General features: G+C 40.2%; 1 protein-coding gene across 6 annotated transcripts in view; it reads left to right on the forward strand.

Annotated features, from left to right (window-relative positions):
- PARK2 (parkin RBR E3 ubiquitin protein ligase) overlaps positions 1-21031 on the forward strand; it is a 1410476-nt gene that overhangs the window by 444622 nt on the left and 944823 nt on the right. For 4 of the 6 annotated variants that reach the window (XM_011934975.1, XM_011934976.1, XM_011934977.1 and 1 more), the window contains exon 3: positions 18228-18468. The exons of 1 other annotated variant lie outside the window; for it this stretch is intronic. In XM_011934975.1, coding sequence (XP_011790365.1) covers positions 18228-18468 — 241 coding nt within the window. Of the gene's footprint in view, positions 1-16745; positions 16844-18227; positions 18469-21031 lie in introns of those variants that run through there. One more of the 6 variants, XM_011934979.1, reaches the window with a different exon arrangement.

A 21031-nucleotide genomic window follows, 5' to 3' on the forward strand; every position in this document is an offset into this window, starting at 1 on the left:
TTTTATTTTTTCTTCTTTCTTTTCTTTTTTTTTTTTTTTTTTTTTTTTTGGACGGAGTCTCACTCTGTAGCCCAGGCTGTAACCTCCACCTCCAGGGTCCCAGTTCAAGCAGTTCTACTCCCTCAGCCTCCCGAGTAGCTGGGATTACAGGCACATGCTACCATGCCCAGCTAATTTTTGTATTTTTAGTAGAGACAAGGTTTCACCATGTTGTCCAGGCTGGTCTTGAACTCCTGGCCTCAAGTGATCCGCCCGCCTCAACCTCCCAAAGTGCTGGGATCACATGAGTGAGCCACCATGCCCGGCCTTCTTTTAGCTTTTGAATTTGTTTACTCTTGCTTCTTTAATTCTTTTAATGGTGATGTTACAGTGTCAATTTTAGATCTTTCCCTCTTTCTGATGTGGGCATTTAGTACTATAAATTTCCCTCTTAACACTGCTTTAGCTGTGTCCTAGTGATTCTGGTACATTGTCTCTGTTCTAATTGGTTTCAAAGAACTTTGTATTTCTGCCTTAATTTCATAATTTACCCAGTAGTCATTGAGGAGCAGGTTGTTCAGTTTCCAGAAACTGCATCAACTAATGTGCAAAATAACTAGCTACCATCATGAATGCAGGATCAAATTCACACATAACAGTATTAACCTTAAGTGTAAATGGGTTAAATGTCCCCAGTCAAAAGACACAGACTGGCAAATTGGATAAAGAGTCAATACCCATCGGTGTGCTGTATTCAGGAGACCCTTCTCACGTGCAAAGACACACATAGGCTCAAAATAAATAGTTGGAGGAATATTTACCAAGCAAGTGGAATGCAAAAAAAGGAGGGTTTGCAATCCTAGTCTCTGATAAAACAGACATTAAACCAACAAGATCAAAAAAGACAAAGAAGGGCATTACATAACGGTAAAAGGATCAATGCAACAAGAAGAGCTAACTATCCTAAATATATATGCACCCAATACAGCAGCACCCATATTCATAAAACAAGTTCTTAGAGGCCTACAAAGAGACGTATACTCCTACACAATAATAGTGGGGAGATTTTACCACCCCACTATCAGTATTAGACAGATCAATGAGACAGAAACTTAATAAGGTTATTCAGGACTTGAGCTCAGCTCTGGACCAAGCAGTCCTAATAGACATCAATATAACTCTCCACCCTAAATCAACAAAATATACATTCTTCTCAGCACCACTTAGCACTTGTTCTAAAATTGACCACATAATTGGAAGTAAAACACTCCTGAGCAAATGCAAAAGAACAGAAATTATAACAAATAGTCTCTCAGACCACAAGGCAATCAAATTAGAACTCAGGATTAAGACATAGGATCCTTCCCCTTCCTCCCTTCCTCCCTTTCTCTCTCTCTTTCTTTCTTTCTTTCCTTCTCTCTTCTTTCACTCTATCTTTGTTTTCTTAATGGAGTCTCACTCTGTCACCCAGGCTACAGTGCAATGGTGCAATCTTGGCTCACTGCAACCTCAGCCTCCCGGGTTCAAGTGATTCTCCTGCCTTAGCCTCCCGAGTAGCTGGGATTACAGGCTCCTGCCACCATCCCTGGTTAATTTTTTGTACTTTTAGTAGAGTCAGGGTTTCACCATGTTGGCCAGGCTGATCTTGAACTCCTGACCTCAGGTGATCCACCCATCTCAGCATCCCAAATTCCTGAGATTATAGCCGTGAGCCACCTCACCTGGCCCACATTTCTTATTTTCAATGGGTACTTTCCATTTAGTGACTGAATATGAAGATATTTTAGGAGATTCAAACCTTTAAAAATAAAAAATAAAAAATAAATTTATCACAGATATCTGTACAACTCTTCTCCAGAGTCCCCGACTGTTAACACTTTGCCACATTTGCTTTATCTTTCTTTGTCTCCCTCACTTACACCTTCCCCTCCTTTCTTTCCTCCGTCTCTCAAGAGGCTAACCATAACTGCAGATAGCCTGACATTTTGGTCCTAAACACTTCAGTCTATATCTACAAAGGCAAACGACATTTTTCTGCATAGCCACTGTAATGTGTGATGAAAATTTCAAATAATTTAACATCAATACAATGATATTTCTTTTGTAGTCCATATTCAAATATCCTCAATATTGTTCCCAAATTGTCCTTCATAGCTTTTTATAAGCCTTTATTTATTTATTTTTATAGCAGTTTTAGGTTCACAGCATAGAGAGGAAAGTATTTCCCATCTACTCCCTGCCCAAATGTGCCCATACCCTCTCCATTATCAACATCCCCCACCAGAGTGATACATTTTTTGCAACTGATAAACCTAAATTGACACATCGTAATCACTTCACATTTATAGTTTACATCGGGGTGTTCACTCTTGGTGTATACTTTATGGGTTTGGACAAATGTATAATGATATTTATCCATCAACATAGTATCACCCAGAGTGTTTTCACTGCCTTAAATATTCTCTGTGCTGTCTCTATTCATCCCTCCATCATCCCTCAGTCCCTGGCAACTACTGCTATTTTCAATGTCTCTAGAGTGTTGCCTTTTTCAGAATGTCGTATAATACAACATGTGGCCTTTTCAAAATGGAATCATACAATATGTAGCCTTTTCACATTGGTTTATTTCACTTGGTAATATGCACTTAAGGTTCCTCCATGTCATTTCCTGGCTTGATAGTTCATTTATTTTTAGTGCTCAATAATATTCCATTGTCCGGTATGATAGTTTATCCATGCACCTAATGAAGAACATGTTGGTTGCATACAATTTTGGCAGTCCTGAAGAAAGCTGCTGTAAACATCTGTGTGCAGGCTTTTGTGTGGACATGATTTTAGTTTTCAGCTCCTTTGGGTAAATAGTCCAGGTATTGCTGCATTGTATGGTCATAGTATGTTTACTTTTGTAAGAAACCACCAGATTTCCAAAGTGACGATACTGTTTTGCATTCCCAGGAGCAGTGAACGAGAGTTCTGTTATTCCACGTCCTCACCAGTGCTTAGTATTGTCTTTGCTCTGGGATTTATTCTACTAGGTGTGTAGTGGTATCTTGTTGTGTTAATTTGCATCTCCCTGAGGACATAAGATGTGGAGCATACTTACTTGCTATCTCTATATCTTCTTTGGTGAGATACCTGTTAAAGCCTTTGGCCCTTTTTAAATGTTTGTTTATTTATTTACTGATGCATTTTAAAGGTTCTTTGTATGCTTTGGATAATTTTTTAAATTGTTTTGACCAAATTGTTTTAATCAGATATACAGATCACATTCAGTTATCATGTGTCTTTATTTTGCTTTAGTATAGAACAGTCTTCTCACACACACTTTATTTGCACCTTCAAAAATTTGAAATGTAAGGGCCAGTTGTTTGCAGCATCATCCTGCAAACTTGATTTGTTTTATTGTCTCCTCATTGTTAAATTTGGGTTAAACTTTGTTGTCATTAATGGTGATCCCTTTGTAATTGACAATACCTGTGTGATCCTTAGTTACAGTGATGCCTGCCAAATCTCCCGTTGCAGAAATAACCCTCCTCTTATGAAATTATTAGGGAATCCATCGGCAGATACTTTGAAACTGCAAATATCCTTGTTCCCACCAATCTTTGATCCATTTGCTGTAGCTTCTACTGGTGATCCTTGAGTGAATTAATTATTATATCAGTGCCTTCAAATATATGATTGCCTGATGCTGACAGTTCTTGCCAAATTTATTCTGTTGTTCTGTATAGAAGAACTTTTTCTTACTCCTCACATGTATACTTTTTTAGTCTTGTCATATATTCATGGATATTTTTCTTTAATGTATTATAATCTGTTATCAATCTTATTTTCCCAAACTTGGCCAGTGGGATCTCATTTGTCATAGAACATACAGTATTGATGAATAAACTATGATTTATCCACACATGAGGTCACTGCATGGTTGTGAAAAAGAATAAGGAAATGTCTATATACTACTATAGAATTAACTGTAGGATAAATTAAGTGAAAAAAGAATTTTAGTGAAAAATTATCTAAGAAACGTGCTTAAATACACACACACACACACACACACACACACACACACGCACACACACACCAGTTTCTGTTAAAGAGGTAAAACAGAAATCTAAAAACAAAAAGATAGTGAATATATTAAATACACAAAAGTAGAAATAAGACATCTTTGACAGTTTTATGTTTTTAAAGTTTGACTTTAGAAACTTGAAAATATTTTCCATAATTATAAAACAATTAAATATTTTAAATAGAAAGTTCTAAGAATCAAAAATAAAGTCAAAGAAATGAATGCAAGTATCTTTAGTTGTAATCATAGCCACATTATTCCAAATGACTGTAGAATACAGCAATTTAACTATATATCTTTAATGAGGTACATCCCAAGACAAAAAGAACTACAAGCAGAAAGACTTAAACTATGATTAGTAATCAATTTAATGGTATCATTCACATTGTATATATAATGTAGTCTAAAAAAATGAATAATTATGTGACATCTAATCATTTTGTTTTCGTGATTTTGAACAAGAGAAAAGTAGATTAAGATGGAAGACAAAGGAGATTATTTAAAACCCTGCTACTCCTCAATTTGACTGGGAAATATCAGATTGAATTCATGATGTATTTTATCTTTAAAAATGAACAAAACATACCTATTGTCACTGAAAAAGCTGTCAAACCTTTATGAATCCAGTAGCAATGAGTATCTCTAACCATCCACATAGTCATCTTAAAAGACCATTTTTGTTTGTCAGGATGAATTATTACAGGCCTAGAACAGAAAGTGTTCAAAGCAGACTGGAGTCTCTTGTCATACAAGATGGCAAGGAAGCTACCAAAGACCCTTGTGCCTCTGCCACAGGTCAGGAACCCATTCTAAGATGTTCCAGTTAGCTACAGATAGCCACCAATCAGAACAATAAGTTCAGTCGATGGACATCATTAATATGTGTATATCTATAATTTTTGTGTATTTTTGAGATGGATTTTCACTCTTGTTACCCCAGCTGGAGTGCAATGGTGTAGTCTTGGCCCACTGCAACCTCCGCTTCCGAGGTTCACGTGGTTCTTCTGCCTCAGCCTCCCAAGTAGCTGGGATTGCAGGCATCCACCACCACACCAGCCTGATTTTTGTATTTTTAGTAGAGATGGAGTTTCACCATGTTGGTCACGTGGGTCTCGAACTCCTGATCTCAGGTGATCCACCCGCATTGGCCTCTCAGAGTGCTGGGATTACAGGCATGAACCACCGTGCCTGGCCTTTTCTATAATTTCTTCATAATGCTTTTAAGAATTGCATTTTTATTCATTGCCAGAGTCAACTTATTTTGAAAATATATAAACCAAGAAAAGAATAGAGCATTTATTCTGCCTTCCTATTCAAAATTTATCACTGCATAACAAAATAGTTTTTGAGGGAAAATTTATCTTGATAGAAATATTTTACCTAATAGTTGGAGAAGAAGTGATAATATTAAAAGATCACTGTTTTACAATTTTAGCGTATCTTGCATAAAGAATCAGCAGCTTCAAACATCAAGAAATGAGACACCCAAATGGAGTCAGACTCAAGCATAGCCAGACAGTGCTTCCTGCTGGAAGAACAGAGCAGCACCCTTACAGGAATCCCAGCAAAACATTAATTCCTTACAGGAATCCCAGCAAAACATAGTAAGCCTAATCCTAGTCAAGCCTGTAGAAACAAATATAAATTTTTAAGAAATAAGGACAATGTAGAAACTTGTTCAATAATACCACCCATATGCAATTGGCAAAATTCAGATTGTGAAAAATTCTACAATGGATTAACCACTTTTCTTTAAATTTAATTGTAAAGACAGGAAGAGAGATGGGTGAGGGAACTTATAAAATAATAGCAACTTAAGGAAAAGTGTTCTGAAATTAGAGCATGTTGATGGCCACACAACCTTGCAAATATTCTAAACACTGCTGAATTATACACTTTGAAAGAGAGAACTACAATATGTTAATTATGTCTTAATAGAAAAACACTGAACGCCAGGCACACTAGCTCACACCTGTAATCCCAACACTTTGGAAGGCTGAGGCAGCAGATCACTTGAACCCAGGAGTTTGAGACCAGCCTGGGCAACATGGCAAAACCCTGTCTGTATGGCATATACAAAAAATTAGCTGGATGTGGAGGCATGTTCCTGTTGTCCCAGCTACTGGGGAGGCTGAGTTGAGGAATCACCTGAGCCCAGGGAGCTGAGACTGCAGTGAGCCCTGATCATGCCTGCACTCCACCCTGAGTGACAGAGGGAGACCCTGTCTCACAAAAAAATAAAATAAAGTAAAATAAAATAAATAAAAATTTAAAAATTAAAAGGAGATATAAAATATATTCCTTCCAGTCCCAAAACGTGGACCTTGTTTGGATCTCAATTCAAACAGATTTGGAAACAATTAAAATTATGAACACATAAATATTTGATGTCATTAAATGCTTATTTGTAATTTTTCAGATCCTCTAGTGTTATTCTAGTTGCATTTCATAGGAAAATTCCTCCTTCATAGAGATACATATTGATCATTTTTGTTGAGTTAATAATATGATATCTGAGCTTTGTCTCAAAATAATATAGGAAGGGAAAGTAATTGATACTGATAAAACAAGGTTGGACCAAAGTTGTAAGTATTGAATAAGGTGATGAAGAGATACATGGGTCTCATTATTCTACAACTTTTAGATAGGTGTGGAATTTCCCCTCAATGAACAGTATTTTTTAAAATTCATAAGTACATTTTGTTCCCTTTATTTCAACTCCAACATCATGAAGCTCCTTCTCACTTTCTTCTGCCACTGTGAAAAACTTGGTTTCCAAAAACATCAGTAAGTTTAGTAATTTTTCATCTTAACATAAATACAAATAGTTTCTGAATTCCTACACCTATATCATACCAGTAATCAACTTAGTAAATGAAGTACAAAATTTCTTTTGGGTTCTTGTATTTGTACTAAAGGATATATAGAACACTACGTCCAAAAGTTACTTGAACTCCTTTTATTTATGTACTGACATTATCAGCTCAATATGTTTCTGGTAATTTTCAGTTTTAGGGTTTGCTTTTTTCCTCCTTTTTATTTAGTAAGTATTGTTTTGATTGTGTGAAACATTTCCGTGCCTCACACCTGAAACTGCAGATAAAGGCACATTAGGGAAACATGGTCCCATTCGATCCCTTTAACCCATTTCCCTACCCTCTCATAGGTAACCATTTTCATTAACTTCAATTTTATCCTTTCTACGTTTCCGTTTACAAAAAACACCTACTTTTGTATGTTCTTAATTTTCTTTGCTTCTGACATAGGAAATCCCTTACTACATTCTATTTTCTGCTTTGTTTTCTTTCTAGTCACAGATTGTACTTGTCTTCTGTGGTCAGGCATTTCACTTATTTCTGAACATTTTATTTTTTCTTCTTTCTTTTCTTTTTTTTTTTTTTTTTTTGAGACAGATCTCACTCTGCACCCAGGCTGGAGCGCAGTGACCTGATCTAGGCTCATTGCAACCTCCGCCTCCCGTCTCAAACAAGTCTCCTGCCTCAGCCTCACAGCCTGTAGCTGGCGATACAGGCACATACCACCACACCCAGCTAATTTTTGTATTTTTAGTAGAGACCAGGTTTTGCCATGTGTGCCACGCTGGTCTTGAACCCCTGACCTCAGGTGATCTGCCCACCTCAGCCTCCCAAAGTGCTGGGATTACAGGCGTGAGCCATGGCATCTAGCTGATAATTTTCTGTTGTAAATAATCCCACAGTTAATACCTTGTGCAGATGTTGTTTTGTGATCGTGGAGGTATACGATTGTGAGTGTTAATTGCCACCATTGGAATTTGGGGAGTGTGGTGTGAAGTCTCATGTGCTTCTGTCGGGTAGCGCTGACCTCCCGGATGTACCTGAGTTTCCGGGTCAGCTTCATCAAGAGGGTGTGTTGTCAAGCTCTCAAACCCTGACTCCAGTAATTCTATACAGTGTATTCCATGGCTTTTAAAACGTGAATTTAACTCTGTCAAATAAAATGTATATATTTTAAAGTGTTCATAATATTTGCCACAACTAGTAATAAAATAATATTTAAAGAAGTGATACTTGAGGCATTTCTTGCAATGTTGACAGTATAAATGACAATTTTCAAGTGGGTTTAATGGCCATAGCTTTGGTGATCCGATATCCTTTGTATTTAAGAAAGAGGGAGCACAGAGAAGTGAAATCCTGCCCCTACTTGCTCACACAGCACTGTCCTCTGCTCTTCAAAACTAAATCACTTACTGCAGTTGCCGGCATGTAGCGAAATTGAATGATTCCTGAGCTCTTTCCCCCGCCCCCTAAGAGCCCCTCTGGTGCAGGGTCCTCCTGAGCAGCAGAAAGGGCCCAGGCCTGTAGTGGGAGGAAAATGGAGGTGACAAGGCCCAGGCCTGCGCTGGCTTAGTGTGTGGCTAATCGACCTTTCACAGTCATTGTATTGCTCGGCCTTTGGGAACCAGAGAAGGAGCCTTTCTGTATCTTTACACAGCGTAGTATTTTTGATTATAATGAAAACTAGTAGTGAGAAATGTGAAATAAATTCAAAGGCTAAATCACAAAGTATTCATCTTTTAGAAGTCTCCCTTTTTTTAATGAAGGATCCGTCTGAAAGGATAGTTTCTGTTCTCATCCAATTAATATAAATTGGCATTTAGTATTCATTGGAAACTATGGAGGGGAACTGGAATTCAAGAGAAAAAATATCAACCGGAACAATGCCCTTTTTGATTATTCTGACTCACTGTGAAAATCTCTAGGCTCATCTTGTCTTGAAACACATTGCATTGTTAGCAGTGACCACACAAAATAGTTCTTAGCCATTACATTAAAAAACGCCTTTAAATAACACCTTTTTTTTTTTTTTTTTGAGATGGAGTCTCGCTTTGTGGCCCAGGCTGGAGTGGAGTGGTGCTATCTCAGTTCACTGCAATGTCCACATCCTGGGTTTGAGAGATTCTCCTACCTCAGCCTCTCAAGTAGCTGGTATTACAGACTTGTGCCTCCACGTCCAGCTAATTTTTTTGTGTGTATTTTTAGTAGTCATGGGTTTCACTACATTGGCCAGGCTGGTCTGAAACTCCTAACCTCAAGTGATCTGCCCTCCTCGGCCTCCCAAAGTGCTGGGAGCACAGATGTGAGCCACTGCATCTGGCCTAACTTATTAAATGATTGCCACTTTGTCTTTCCTTGGCATAGAAAATACATTATTAAAAACTGTGATGGGCTTCCAACCACATCTGCTTAAAGCCAGGTGCAGTGGCTCCGGCCTGGAATCCCAGTATTTGGGAGTCCAAGGCAGGAGGATCATTTATGCCTAGAAATTTGAGACCAGCCTGGGCAACATAAGTGAGATCCCATCTCTACAATAAAAAAAAAAAACAACCTACAAAATTAGCCAAGTGTAGTGGCATGTGCCTGTAGTCTCAGCAACTCAGGAGCCTGCCATGAGAGGATCACTTACATGGCAGTTCGAGGCTGGGAGTTCGAGGCTGAAGCGAACCTTGATCATGCCACTGCACTCCAGCCTGGGCAACAGAGTGAGACACTGCCTTAAAAAAAAAAAAAGAAAAATCTGTTTGTTAGAAGTGATCTTCAGAAGAAGCAACAAATAGAAAGAATGCCAAGATCATTCGAAACAAAAAAAGGAAAATTTAAGGTGTTACTAAAAGTGTTTCTTCAAAGTTATTTAAGAAAGAACTCAATGTAAAAATGTTTTTAACATTAAAATCTGATAACACTATTGACTTTTAAATTAGTATTTTTACCTGATCATTCTTGGCTGATCGTATTCCTTTTCAAGATAAAAGATGTAGGCTATTAAAAATCCAAATAAAAATCAGAGATTTTCAGTCTTTAAAATGTAAAGTTATTACACATTAGAAAGGATGACAGCCTTCCACTGAAATGATTTTTTTCCCATAAGTTATTGGGGTACAGATGATATTTGTTTATGTAAGTTATTTAGTGGTGATTTGTGAGATTCTGGTGCACCCAACACTCAAGCAGTATATACTACACCATATATGTTGTATTTTATCCCTCACTCCCCTCCCACCCTTTCCCATAATTCCCCAAAGTCCATTGTATCATTTTTACGCCTTTGTGTCCTCATAGCTTAGCTCTCATGTATCAGTAAGAACAAACGATGTTTGGTTTTCCATTCCTGAGTTACTTCACTTAGAATAATAGTCTCCAGTCCCATCCAGGTTGCTGTGAATGCCATTAATTCATTCCTTTTTATGGCCGAGGAGTATTCCATCGTATTTATATACCACACTTTCTTTATCCGCTCACTGATTGGTGGGCATTTGGGTTGGTTCCACAATTTTGCAATTGTGAATGATGCTGCTATAAACTTGTGTGTGCAAGTATCTTTTCCATATAATGACTTCTTTTCCTCTGGGTAGATACCCAGTAGTGGGATTGCTGGATCAAATGGTAGTTCTACTTTTAGTTCTCTAAGGAATCTCCACGCTGTTTTCCATAGTGGCTGTACTAGTTTACATTCCCACCAGTAGTGTAGAAGTGTTCCCTGATCACCGCATCTGTGCCAACATCTACTGTTTTTGATTTTTTTTATTGCCATTCTTTTTTTTTTTTGAGATAGAGTCTTGCTCTGTCACCCAGGCTGGAGTGCAGTAGTGTGATCGCGGCTCACTGCAAGCTCTGCCTCTTGGGTTCATGCCATTCTCCTGCCTCAGCCTCCCAAGTAGCTGGGACTACAAGCACCCGCCACCTCGCCTGGCTAATTTTTTGTATTTTTAGTAGAGACAAAGTTTCACAGTGTTAGCCAGGATGGTCTTGATCTCCTTACCACGTGATTCACCCGCCTCGGCCTCCCAAAGTGCTGGGATTACAGGCGTGAGCCACTGCAGGAGTAAGGTGGTATCACATTGTAGTTCTGATTTGCCTTTTCCTAGTGATTTTGAACATTATTTCATATGTTTGTTGGCTATACACTGAAATGATTTTAAGCATTTTGTAAGTAGAGTTTAACAGATTTAGAAGGAATTGAAAATTAACGAATAATACTGAAGATATTAAAGACAGCCCAACCTACTTTACAGACCACAGACAGTGGTACAGTAAGTGTACCAATGAGTATAGACTGATCACTATGCTTATAAAAGTACACTGGCTGGGCACTTCTGCCAACACGTCTACTTATATCATGAGCACAGAGAGGTGGACAGTCCAACGTGGGATGTTTGAAATAGAGCATTGGGCTCAAAGCCAGAAAACTGAGGCTACAGGCCTGGCTCTTTCATTTCCCAATTATGCATCTTACTTGACTTGGGTAAATTACTAACGCCATCTGAAATGTGTCCTCACTTCTAGGTATGTGCTTTACAGGATCATTCAGCAGACACAGGGGAGAGTGTTTTATGAACAGGTCACTACAGGAGGTTCTACAGACACAGTTGCAGTATTTTTTCTTAAAGACAGTATTGTCTGGTAACAGAGAGCAACACATACAAAGAAACTGTAGTACAGTGTGATAAGTGCTGTCTTCCTTGGGGTAACAGGATCTCCAGAGGTACAGACTTTACCATGAGCCAGCACCAACATCTGGAGTCTGCGAGGTGTGTTACCCGCTCACCTATACCATCTTCTTTTCACTTTCCATACTGTCACTGATTCCTCTACAACCCACTTGTTCTTTTTTTTTTTGAGACGGAGTCTCGCTCTGTCACCCAGGCTGGGGTACAGTGGCTGGATCTCAGCTCACTGCAAGCTCCGCCTCCCGGGTTCACGCCATTCTCCTGCCTCAGCCTCCTGAGTAGCTGGGACTACAGGCGCCGGCCACCACGCCCGACTAATTTTTGGATTTTTTAGTAGAGACAGGGTTTCACCGTGTTAGCCAGGATGGTCTCGATCTCCTGACCTCGTGATCCGCCCGTCTCGGCCTCCCAAAGGGCTGGGATTACAGGCTTGAGCCACTGTGCCCGGCCTACAACCCACTTGTTCTTACTTTCATTCTTTTTTTCCTTTTTAAAAGCACACTGGACTAATATTTACTTTGCTACCTCCTATACAGCCCAGTCCCAGATCCTGTCTTCTCACATTTGTAACATTTCAGCTATCTGGCTCTTCTCTGAATCATTCCTTCGTACCTGGGGTGGTTCCATCGCAGCATCCACACCCTGGTCTTCACCATGGACCCCTGTAGACTTGTCCTAGTCTGTCTGCCTCATCCAAGTCTCCACTTCCCCTCAGCAGAGTCAGCGAAAACCAGCAGAGGAGTCGATGACCTGGGTTCCTACCCTGGCTTCACACTCGGAGCTGGGTGTTGTTGAACCCACCGTGAACTTCTCTGTGGCTCCCCTTAGTCTTCTGTAAAGTTGAATCAACAGCAACCACAATAAGTAATCTGAAAACAGCTTTATCGGTGCCAGCCACAGTTCTCATGGATTTACACACTAATTCTAGCTCTATTTACACACTCACTTTATGGATGTTGTCTTGTATTCTTTGTCTTGCTATAACAAAATACCTGAGACTGGGTCATTTATAAAAAACTAGACATTTACCTTTTACAATTCTGAAAGCTGGGAAATCCAAGGTCAAGGTGCTGATATTCAGTGTCTGGTGAGGGCCTTCTTGTTGTGTCTTCACTTGCTGGAAGAGGGGAAGGGCTAAAAGGGCAAAAAGGACAGAAGGCCAAACACTTGCACAGCTTTATAAGGGCACTAATCCCATTCATGAAGGCTCTGCCCCATCGTGATTTAATCACCTTCTAGAGGCTCCACCCCTTCATGCAATCACATTGACGGTTAAATTGCAACAAATACATTTTGAGGACACATTCAGACATAGCAGATGGTAATAGTTACTCCCTCACACGAGTATGAGAATAATAAGCAATTTATTATGTCTCAAAACCTGCAATGGTCTGCAATATATGGCTAAGTATATCTTATATGTTTTTTATTATTAATGTAATTATTTCCATAACTCCTGAAAGCAATGTATAAATAATGTGGTATTGTTAACAACTTTGAAATCATTATTAATCATTTTAGAGACGATCTGTGTAACTCTTTATTAAGTGCTTGGAAGAATCTGAAATATTTGGATCTTAACTATGTGCCGTTGAAGGAACTTCTTTTTGGAAAAAGAAAAACGCATAAATTTTTTGTGTATTGTTGGATGACGTCCAACCAGATGAGAGTTGATCATTATTTGGCAAAAAAAACTCCCATGGATGTTATGTTAATACTGGTATGTTTCCATATCAAGGATTCTGTAGACTGAGAGCCCAAGGTACTGATCCCTTAGTCTCCCATGGGTCAACAGCTATGCATGACAGTGTGAGACCAAACCTGGTTACAGAAATACCTACTTGGTTCGTCTACACTAAAGAATTTGTTACTGCCTTACTTGTTGGATTAATATATTGTTATAAAGAAAGAAAGAACTGTATTAAGCGTTCTCTCTTTGACAGGTAATATTTTATTTATTGGAGAAACAAAGATAAATAAGACATTGTTTCTGCTCTGGGGTAACTTGAAACCACATTGGAGCACTCTGATGTCTTCCCACCGAAAATCTTTCTCCCACATCTGAGAAATGTTTTTGTGTACTAAGAGAACTAAATAGTATTTGGGGCTTTTGCGTGGCTGTACAATGGGACTGTGTCCAATGTATTGTCCATGGAATGTGGCTTTGAACTGAACCAGCGTGGTGTGTGAATACACCATCTGTCAAAGGCACCGCTTCTGGGACCAGCAAGATTTTCTATGAGAGTCAAAGATTAAGCAATTAATGATCTCAGAAACAGGGATGGCAACTGAGGGAAATGTGTCCCATTAGGATCACTGTAACTACTGAAATCTGTTTGAGGACTTTCATTTCCCCTTTGCAGCTCTACCCTAAGCATTAGGAAAATCTGGATTTGAAATCTTTTAGATTTCATCAACATTTGTCACATTTTAGCCATCCCTGAAAATTCACTCAGGTTCTTCTTGTGTTTCATGGCATCTGGCTATATGGTGATATAGGATTTTTTTTTTTTTTTGGTATCAATTTTTAGTTCACAGAAAGCTGGAATGCTACCAGAGAGACTGTCACATTGATAGGTCCTGCTCATTCTGCCTTCTCTGTATATTTTCCAAACACAATTGTGTAAGTGAGAAGCTAAACAGAATTCTGAGGCCTTGTTTATGTACAAGATTAGGGACCCATCCTCTTTAGTTTTCTAAAACTCATAAATGGTAACAATACTACCAACGATGTATCATTGCGGATCAGGATCTGAGCTCTTTACATTTTCTCGAATCTTCAAAACAGCCTTCAAAGTTGATATATTATTGTCAATGGCAGAAAGCTGGGGAAGGAAGAATAATTTGCCAAAATTTGTACAGCTAATAAATTATGTAGAGCTTGAGTCCATTTGACTTTAAATTCTATGTCCTTTCTTTTTTGTTCTGCTGGTTCCCTCTGTGGCACTTTGGACACTGAGCTCATGACTGTTTACATTCATTCATTCATTCACTCCTTCATTCTTTCTTCCCTTCAGTCATTCACTTTTTCAAACTTTTTAAATTCATAGATATGTTTCTACATCTCCTGGCTTCAAAGCACTGTGTGAGGCATTCAGATAAGTATTAGTATGACCAAGTTGCTGCTCTCAAATATTTCTAAAATAAGTTGGAAGATAAGACTCAGACACACACACACTACATACTGTCCAAGCTCTAACCACTGTAATAAGAAGAACACAGTAAGCAAAGATTTTTAGATTCAGATGAGGGAGAAAGGTATTACTTTTCTCTAGGAGAATCACAGGAAGTACCTGAGTCCTGAACGTGGAAAGGAAGGGACACAATGTGGATAGAAACCTCAGGAAAGGCTAGGGTGCTAATTCTCCACTCTTCCTTCTGTGGCAAAGCTCCGGTCCTTGAGCAGACTCGGATCCTGATGCCGGTTTCTTTGAAATGAATTACGCTAGAGGCTGTGTGTAGCTGGAGGAGTGCTGCCTGACATGGAGCTGATCATGGACAGTGATACCTTGTCCAAGTAGAATGGAAAATCGAGGAGTGTCTGCCATTATTGCTTAAAAATCAAGCACAAATCTCAGTGGCATAAAAGCATGCTGTCTTTCTCATGTGCCTGCAGGTCCGTGGGGGTGCCCATGGCCTCAGGCTGGCTTCAGCTGTAGGTCACTGCTTTACGCTGTGAGTGTGGCTGCACTTGGTCACCTCTGTGGGCTGGACTCAGGTGTGGGCCGTGTGTGAACAGGTGGAAGCTTTCTGGGAGATTCTGTTTTTTGCAACGGAGTCTCACTCAGAGCAGTGCAGTGCAGTGGCGGGATCTCGGGTCACTGCAACCTTTGCCTCCTGGGTTTAAGTGATTCTCCTGCTTCAGCCTCCTGAGTAGCTGGGATTACGGGCACACACCACCACGACCAGCTGATTTTTGTGTTTTTAGTAGAGGTGGGGTTTCACCATGTTGGCCAGGCTGGCCTTGAACTCCTGACCTCAAGTGATCCACCTGCCTCTGCCTCCCAAAGTGCTTGGATTACAGGTGTGAGCTACTGTGCCCAGCAGGGATGCTCTTTTGATGGACCTTAGCAGCGGGACAAATACAAAGCCCTGGTTCCAATCACATCTGCTAATATCCCTTTGTTCAAAGCCATTCATTCACGTGGCTGGGCAAAATCGCCGGGAGGAAGTGGGGAGCATGATGTATGCGCACTAATGTACGGGCGTGCATAATTTTGAAGAATAGTTTAATCTGTCACATGTATAATATAGGAGGGGTAAGGAAGATAAAAAATCAAATCTAGATCATGATCTAGAAAGGAAAAAAGTACAAACACACTCGAAGAACATAGGAGATGTTACAGTCCATTTTACAAGTAATACTGAGACACTTTAGAAAGATTATGTAGCACACACACACCCAGAATTCTTGTACATATTGGACTGGAGTATGGCGATATCGGATGTAAAGGGAGTAATCATGAGGAGGGCCTAAAATGGGGAGGTGAATATTGAGATATAAAGGAGTTGAAGATGTGAAGGGTAATTCTGAGACAGAATTGCTAACTGTTGGTGACTTGCCGATATCAAAGATTAGGTAGGAGAAATTCAAGATGGTGATTATCTTGCAGCCCATTACAAAACATGGGAGGATAATGAGATTTTTAGGTGGGAGGGGCAGGCTCGAAGCGGGTGATGTGGGGGATGGTTTTTCCTGACAAGCAGGGAAATCATGCAGGGGAGGACTTCAGGTCAGAGAATGATGAACAGTGGCCCCTGCTGAGTAGGAACAGCAGGGGAGAGGCTGGGAGCTCTGAGAATGGGGATGGGGAAGGGCACAGGGCCTGGGGATGAAACGGAGCCCCAGGGTGTGAGAGTAGAGAAGAGATCGGAATGGGATTTAAGGACAAATGGTGTCCTGGTGCCGTCCTGGGTGGAGGAGGCAGACTCCAGCCGTTGTATTTGTGGTCGGGGTGTTGGTGAGTGCTGGGCATCATTGTTCGAGGGACATTGATGGTGAAGGCAACAGAAGAGCTTGGGAAAGCAGCAGGGGAGGGCATCATTTATTGCTGTTAGTTATGGATGCATTTCACTTGAGTGTCCTGGGAACATTGCTAAAATGAGAATGGCAAGAGGTATTTGAAAGGCATCGATTTATTTTTATTTTTATTTTATTTTATTTCATTTTGTTTTATATTTTTTGAGATGGAGTCTCGCTCTGTTGCCCAGGCTGGAGTGCAGTGGCGTGATCTCGGCTCATTGCAACCTCCGCCTCCCAGGCTCAAGCGATTATCTTGCTTCAGCCTCCCAAGTAGCTGGGATTACAGGCCCATGCCACCAGAGCTGGCTAATTTTTTTGTATTTTTAGTAGAAATGAGGTTTCACCATGTTTCTCTGGCTGGTCACAAACTCCTGGCCTCAAGTGATCCACCTACCTTGGCCTCCTGAAGTGCTGGGATTACAGGTGTCAGCCACTGTGCCCGGCCACATCGATTTGCTGACAGAGTAAGGTCCTTGCTGTGTCTTAAGAGGGTAGCAAGCAGATCAGTAACTGTTTCTATGTAGTAGATATTTTTTTTTTTTTTTTTTTTTTTTGGTGGGGGTATGGGGGTGGGCATTCAAGTGATTCTCCTGCCTCAGCCTCCTGAGTAGCTGGGACTACAGGCACACATCACCACGCCCGGCTAATGTAGTTGCAGTAGAGACGGGATTTCACCATGTTGGTCAAGCTCTTCTGGAACTCCTGACCTCAGGCGATCCACTCACCTCGGCCTCTCAAAGTGCTGGGATTAGAGGCCTGAGCCATCGCAGGTGGCCTTATGTAGTAGATATTCTGAAACTAGAATTCCGTTTAGGGTAGCCTAGTTCTTGTCCTAGCAAATAATCTGACGTTTAATTTTTATGCTACAAAATGTTAAAGTCTTCTTCTGTTCCTACGTGTCAATATATACATGCAAAACCTTTTCGTAAATGTTTGCTGATTTTCATGGTTAAATCAACCGAGAGAGAATGAACCTTGGGTGGCAGGAGTGTGCTCCTGCCTTGCTTCCCCACTGGTGTAACGATGTGTGTGGAGGTGTGTGTGTGGAGTCTACTCAAACACATTAATTTCCAATGCTGTAAAGAAATGCCCTCTAATTGATAATAACTTCCTGTACTTTTATAAAACAGAAATGAATGACATATCAATTCTGATGTCAATCAGTTTTATTATTTAAGAATATTTTTAGTAGCTAGGCGTGGTGGCACCTGCCTGTAATCCCAGCTACTCGGGAGGCTGAGGCAGAAGAATTGCTTGAATCCGGGAGGTGGATGTTGCAATGAGCTGAGATCACACCACTGCACTCCAGCCTGGATGACAGAGTGAGACTCCGTCTCAGGGGGAAAAAAAAAAAAGAATTATTATTTTCACTGTGCTTATAGATCCACTTTGGTAATTTTTTTTTTTTTCCTGGTAGATTTCATGTCCTTTTGAATATGACTTCAGTGTTCTGTTGTGTTTCACGTATCCCCAGATTTCTGTTTCTGGCCCCAGTTCAGTGTTGTTTGTCTACCATGTGTAGTGTCTAAGTGCTGTGGCCAAACGTGTGCCTAAGCTGGTCAATTACATTTCACTTTCCCTTCCCTTCTAACACTGAGGACAAGTTAAACTCTATCTGGCATTTCATGTTTGCCATTTCCTTGTTTTTTTTTCACCTTGCTCCCAAACAGAACTGTGACCTGGATCAGCAGAGCATCGTTCACATTGTTCAGAGACCATGGAGAAAAGGTCAAGAAATGAATGCAACTGGAGGCGACAACCCCAGAAACTCGGCGGGAAGCTGTGAGCGGGAGCCCCAGAGCTTGACTCGGGTGGACCTCAGCAGCTCAGTCCTCCCAGGAGACTCTGTGGGGCTGGCTGTCATTCTGCACACTGACAGCAGGAATGACTCACCACCAGCTGGCAATCGAGGTAATTGGAATGCCCTAAGAGTATTAAAGCATTCTGTTTGTTTGTTTAGTGCAGTCTCCATGGAGCATAGCCTCACCAGGTGCATATTTAGTGTATGATGCATTTTGGATTGGAGTCTCTAATTCACTGTAAGGAGACATCACTGTAGGTGGAGTACTTTGATGTAAAATTTGAGAATGCATTTATTATAAGTACTGTGAAACAGGTTTTCACATTGAGATTAAATAGAAGAGATATGTTTCTAGTGATGTAGAAAAATTCTAAAAAGTAGAAAGGTTTTGAAAGCTAATCGAGCCATTTGTAGTTTCTAAAGCCACATATTCCAATGGCAATGACATCCTTAGTGTGAAAGAACTCTTCCTTCTCTCTGTGCTACCACCCATTTCAAAATGCTTTTCTTTGGAAAAGATGGTTATTGTTTAGTTATTTTTAAAATATTAATATGTGTCTCTTAGTCTTTTATTCTCTAAATAGTCAAAGGTGTAATAGAATTATTTTTTACTGTGTCTGACAGAAGACACAAAATAATCACAATGACTTTACAGGGTAGAAGTTGATTTTCCTCCCACATACAATAGATCCTGGCAGTTGTGGGCTGGTATGGCCTTCACAGTGTCAGAAAGTTCTGCGACCTGCAAGATGGAAGCCTAAGATAATAAGAAATGCCTCCCACTAAAATTAGTAAATAAAATTTAAGGAATTAAAAATTTTCGGCCGGGCGCGGTGGCTCAAGCCTGTAATCCCAGCACTTTGGGAGGCCGAGACGGGCGGATCACGAGGTCAGGAGATCGAGACCATCCTGGCTAATACGGTGGAACCCCGTCTCTACTAAAAAATACAAAAAACTAGCCGGGTGAGGTGGCAGGCACCTGTAGTCCCAGCAACTCGGGAGGTTGAGGCAGGAGAATGGCGTAAACCCGGGAGGCGGAGCTTGCAGTGAGCCGAGATCCGGCCACTGCACTCCAGCCTGGGTGACAGAGCGAGACTCCGTCTCAAAAAAAAATAAATAAATAAATAAAAATTTTCAATGAGCTTGCAAAAAATAAAAAAAAAGATAATTTTCAAGGACAAGTGAAAATGTAGAAACAACATCTTTAAATACAGGAGTAGATAAACCCAGAAAGTAAGATATTAGCTGATGCTCTGGTGATCTTCAGATGACTGTGGGAGGGAAAGAGGGTCTGCTTCATGTGAGCTGGGCACCTCAGGTCTGGAAAGAAAAACTGAGAAATGGAAACAAATGTCATAGTAGATGGGGAAAAATGAGATAAATCTAAACCCCTGCAATGCCCTTGTGATCCAGAATATGATAAATTAATATAAATATCAAACCCAAGTTCATCACAATTCTGATGTTTCAACCAGAGTATGTAGAAGATCTTTCTGACATTGACACCTTTAGAGAGAAACAAGTCCTACTAAAGGATACTCATGCTCCAACATTATAAACCAAACAAGGGAAAATTCCACCTTGAGGGTGTATGAGACCAGAATATGCCACCCCAAAATATGCCACGTTAGCATAAGTATTATTTTGAGCTGATTGTTTTGAGAAACAGTAGACATAGGACAAGCTCTAAAAACAGCGGAAGTCACCCTTTTGTAAGGGAAATTTATACCTACCAAGGAAATCTCCATTTGTAAGGGTATCTCCCTCTCCTTACTAGGATGAGAAGGACAGAGCCTCTGGAGACTGATTCTTGAGAAGCCACCAACTTAATAATCTGTGTAACAAACCTTACTCTTGTCTTCTCCTCTCCCTTCTTTTGCCATTGAAGATGGTATCCAAGCCTGAATTTTAGACCACCTCTTTGAGATTTATGCATTTTTTTCTGGATGTCTCACATGTACGGTCATCCCTCCCCATCAACAGGCAATATGTTTCAAATCCCCCAATGTATGGCTGAAACCAAAGGTGTTACCAAACCCTATATTTACTATGTTTGTTCCTGTACAACTGTGTAACAGATTGGATTTATTATGTTAGTAGACCTATCTACTAGTTCTTTGATTTCCCAAGATAATATTCTTACTAAAAATAAAAAAATCACATGGATTTTTTTATTTTTAGTAAGAAACCTCTGATCACCCTGTTTCTCATTTACCCCTCTGTCTTGTGGTCTGCCAGCTTTGTGCATTTTGCAGGCTAGGGACTGGCTTAGGCAAGTCTACATGGTGCAGCTGGGGGCTGCAGGGATGCCCTCCTAATACACTTCTCCCTGCAGCACTACAGAGTGGGGGTGACTTCCTGGTACCCTACATACTGCTACTGAAAGGCCTTTGTGTAGTTATATTGCGTCTGTAAAGGATTGGGAAAAGAGACATGGCTTATCCCAGGTCAACTTTCAGATTTAACTCTGTGTTAAACTAACAACTAAACTACAAGTAATCCTCTCCTACTCATTAGAACCGGAAGGAATCCTTTTCAGTACCCTTAGGACTCTCCCTTATTTACTTGCTAGTTTGTACTTGAGTTCCGACTTCACCTTTGAATCTCTTTGAGGATGGAGTTTTTTTCCAGTTAACTGTAGTTTTCCTCAAAATCTCTTAGAAGAGTGGTGAG

The sequence above is a fragment of the Colobus angolensis genome, unplaced genomic scaffold, assembly GCF_000951035.1.
Source record: "Colobus angolensis palliatus isolate OR3802 unplaced genomic scaffold, Cang.pa_1.0 Scaffold14, whole genome shotgun sequence".
NCBI classification, from domain to species: domain Eukaryota; kingdom Metazoa; phylum Chordata; class Mammalia; order Primates; family Cercopithecidae; genus Colobus; species Colobus angolensis.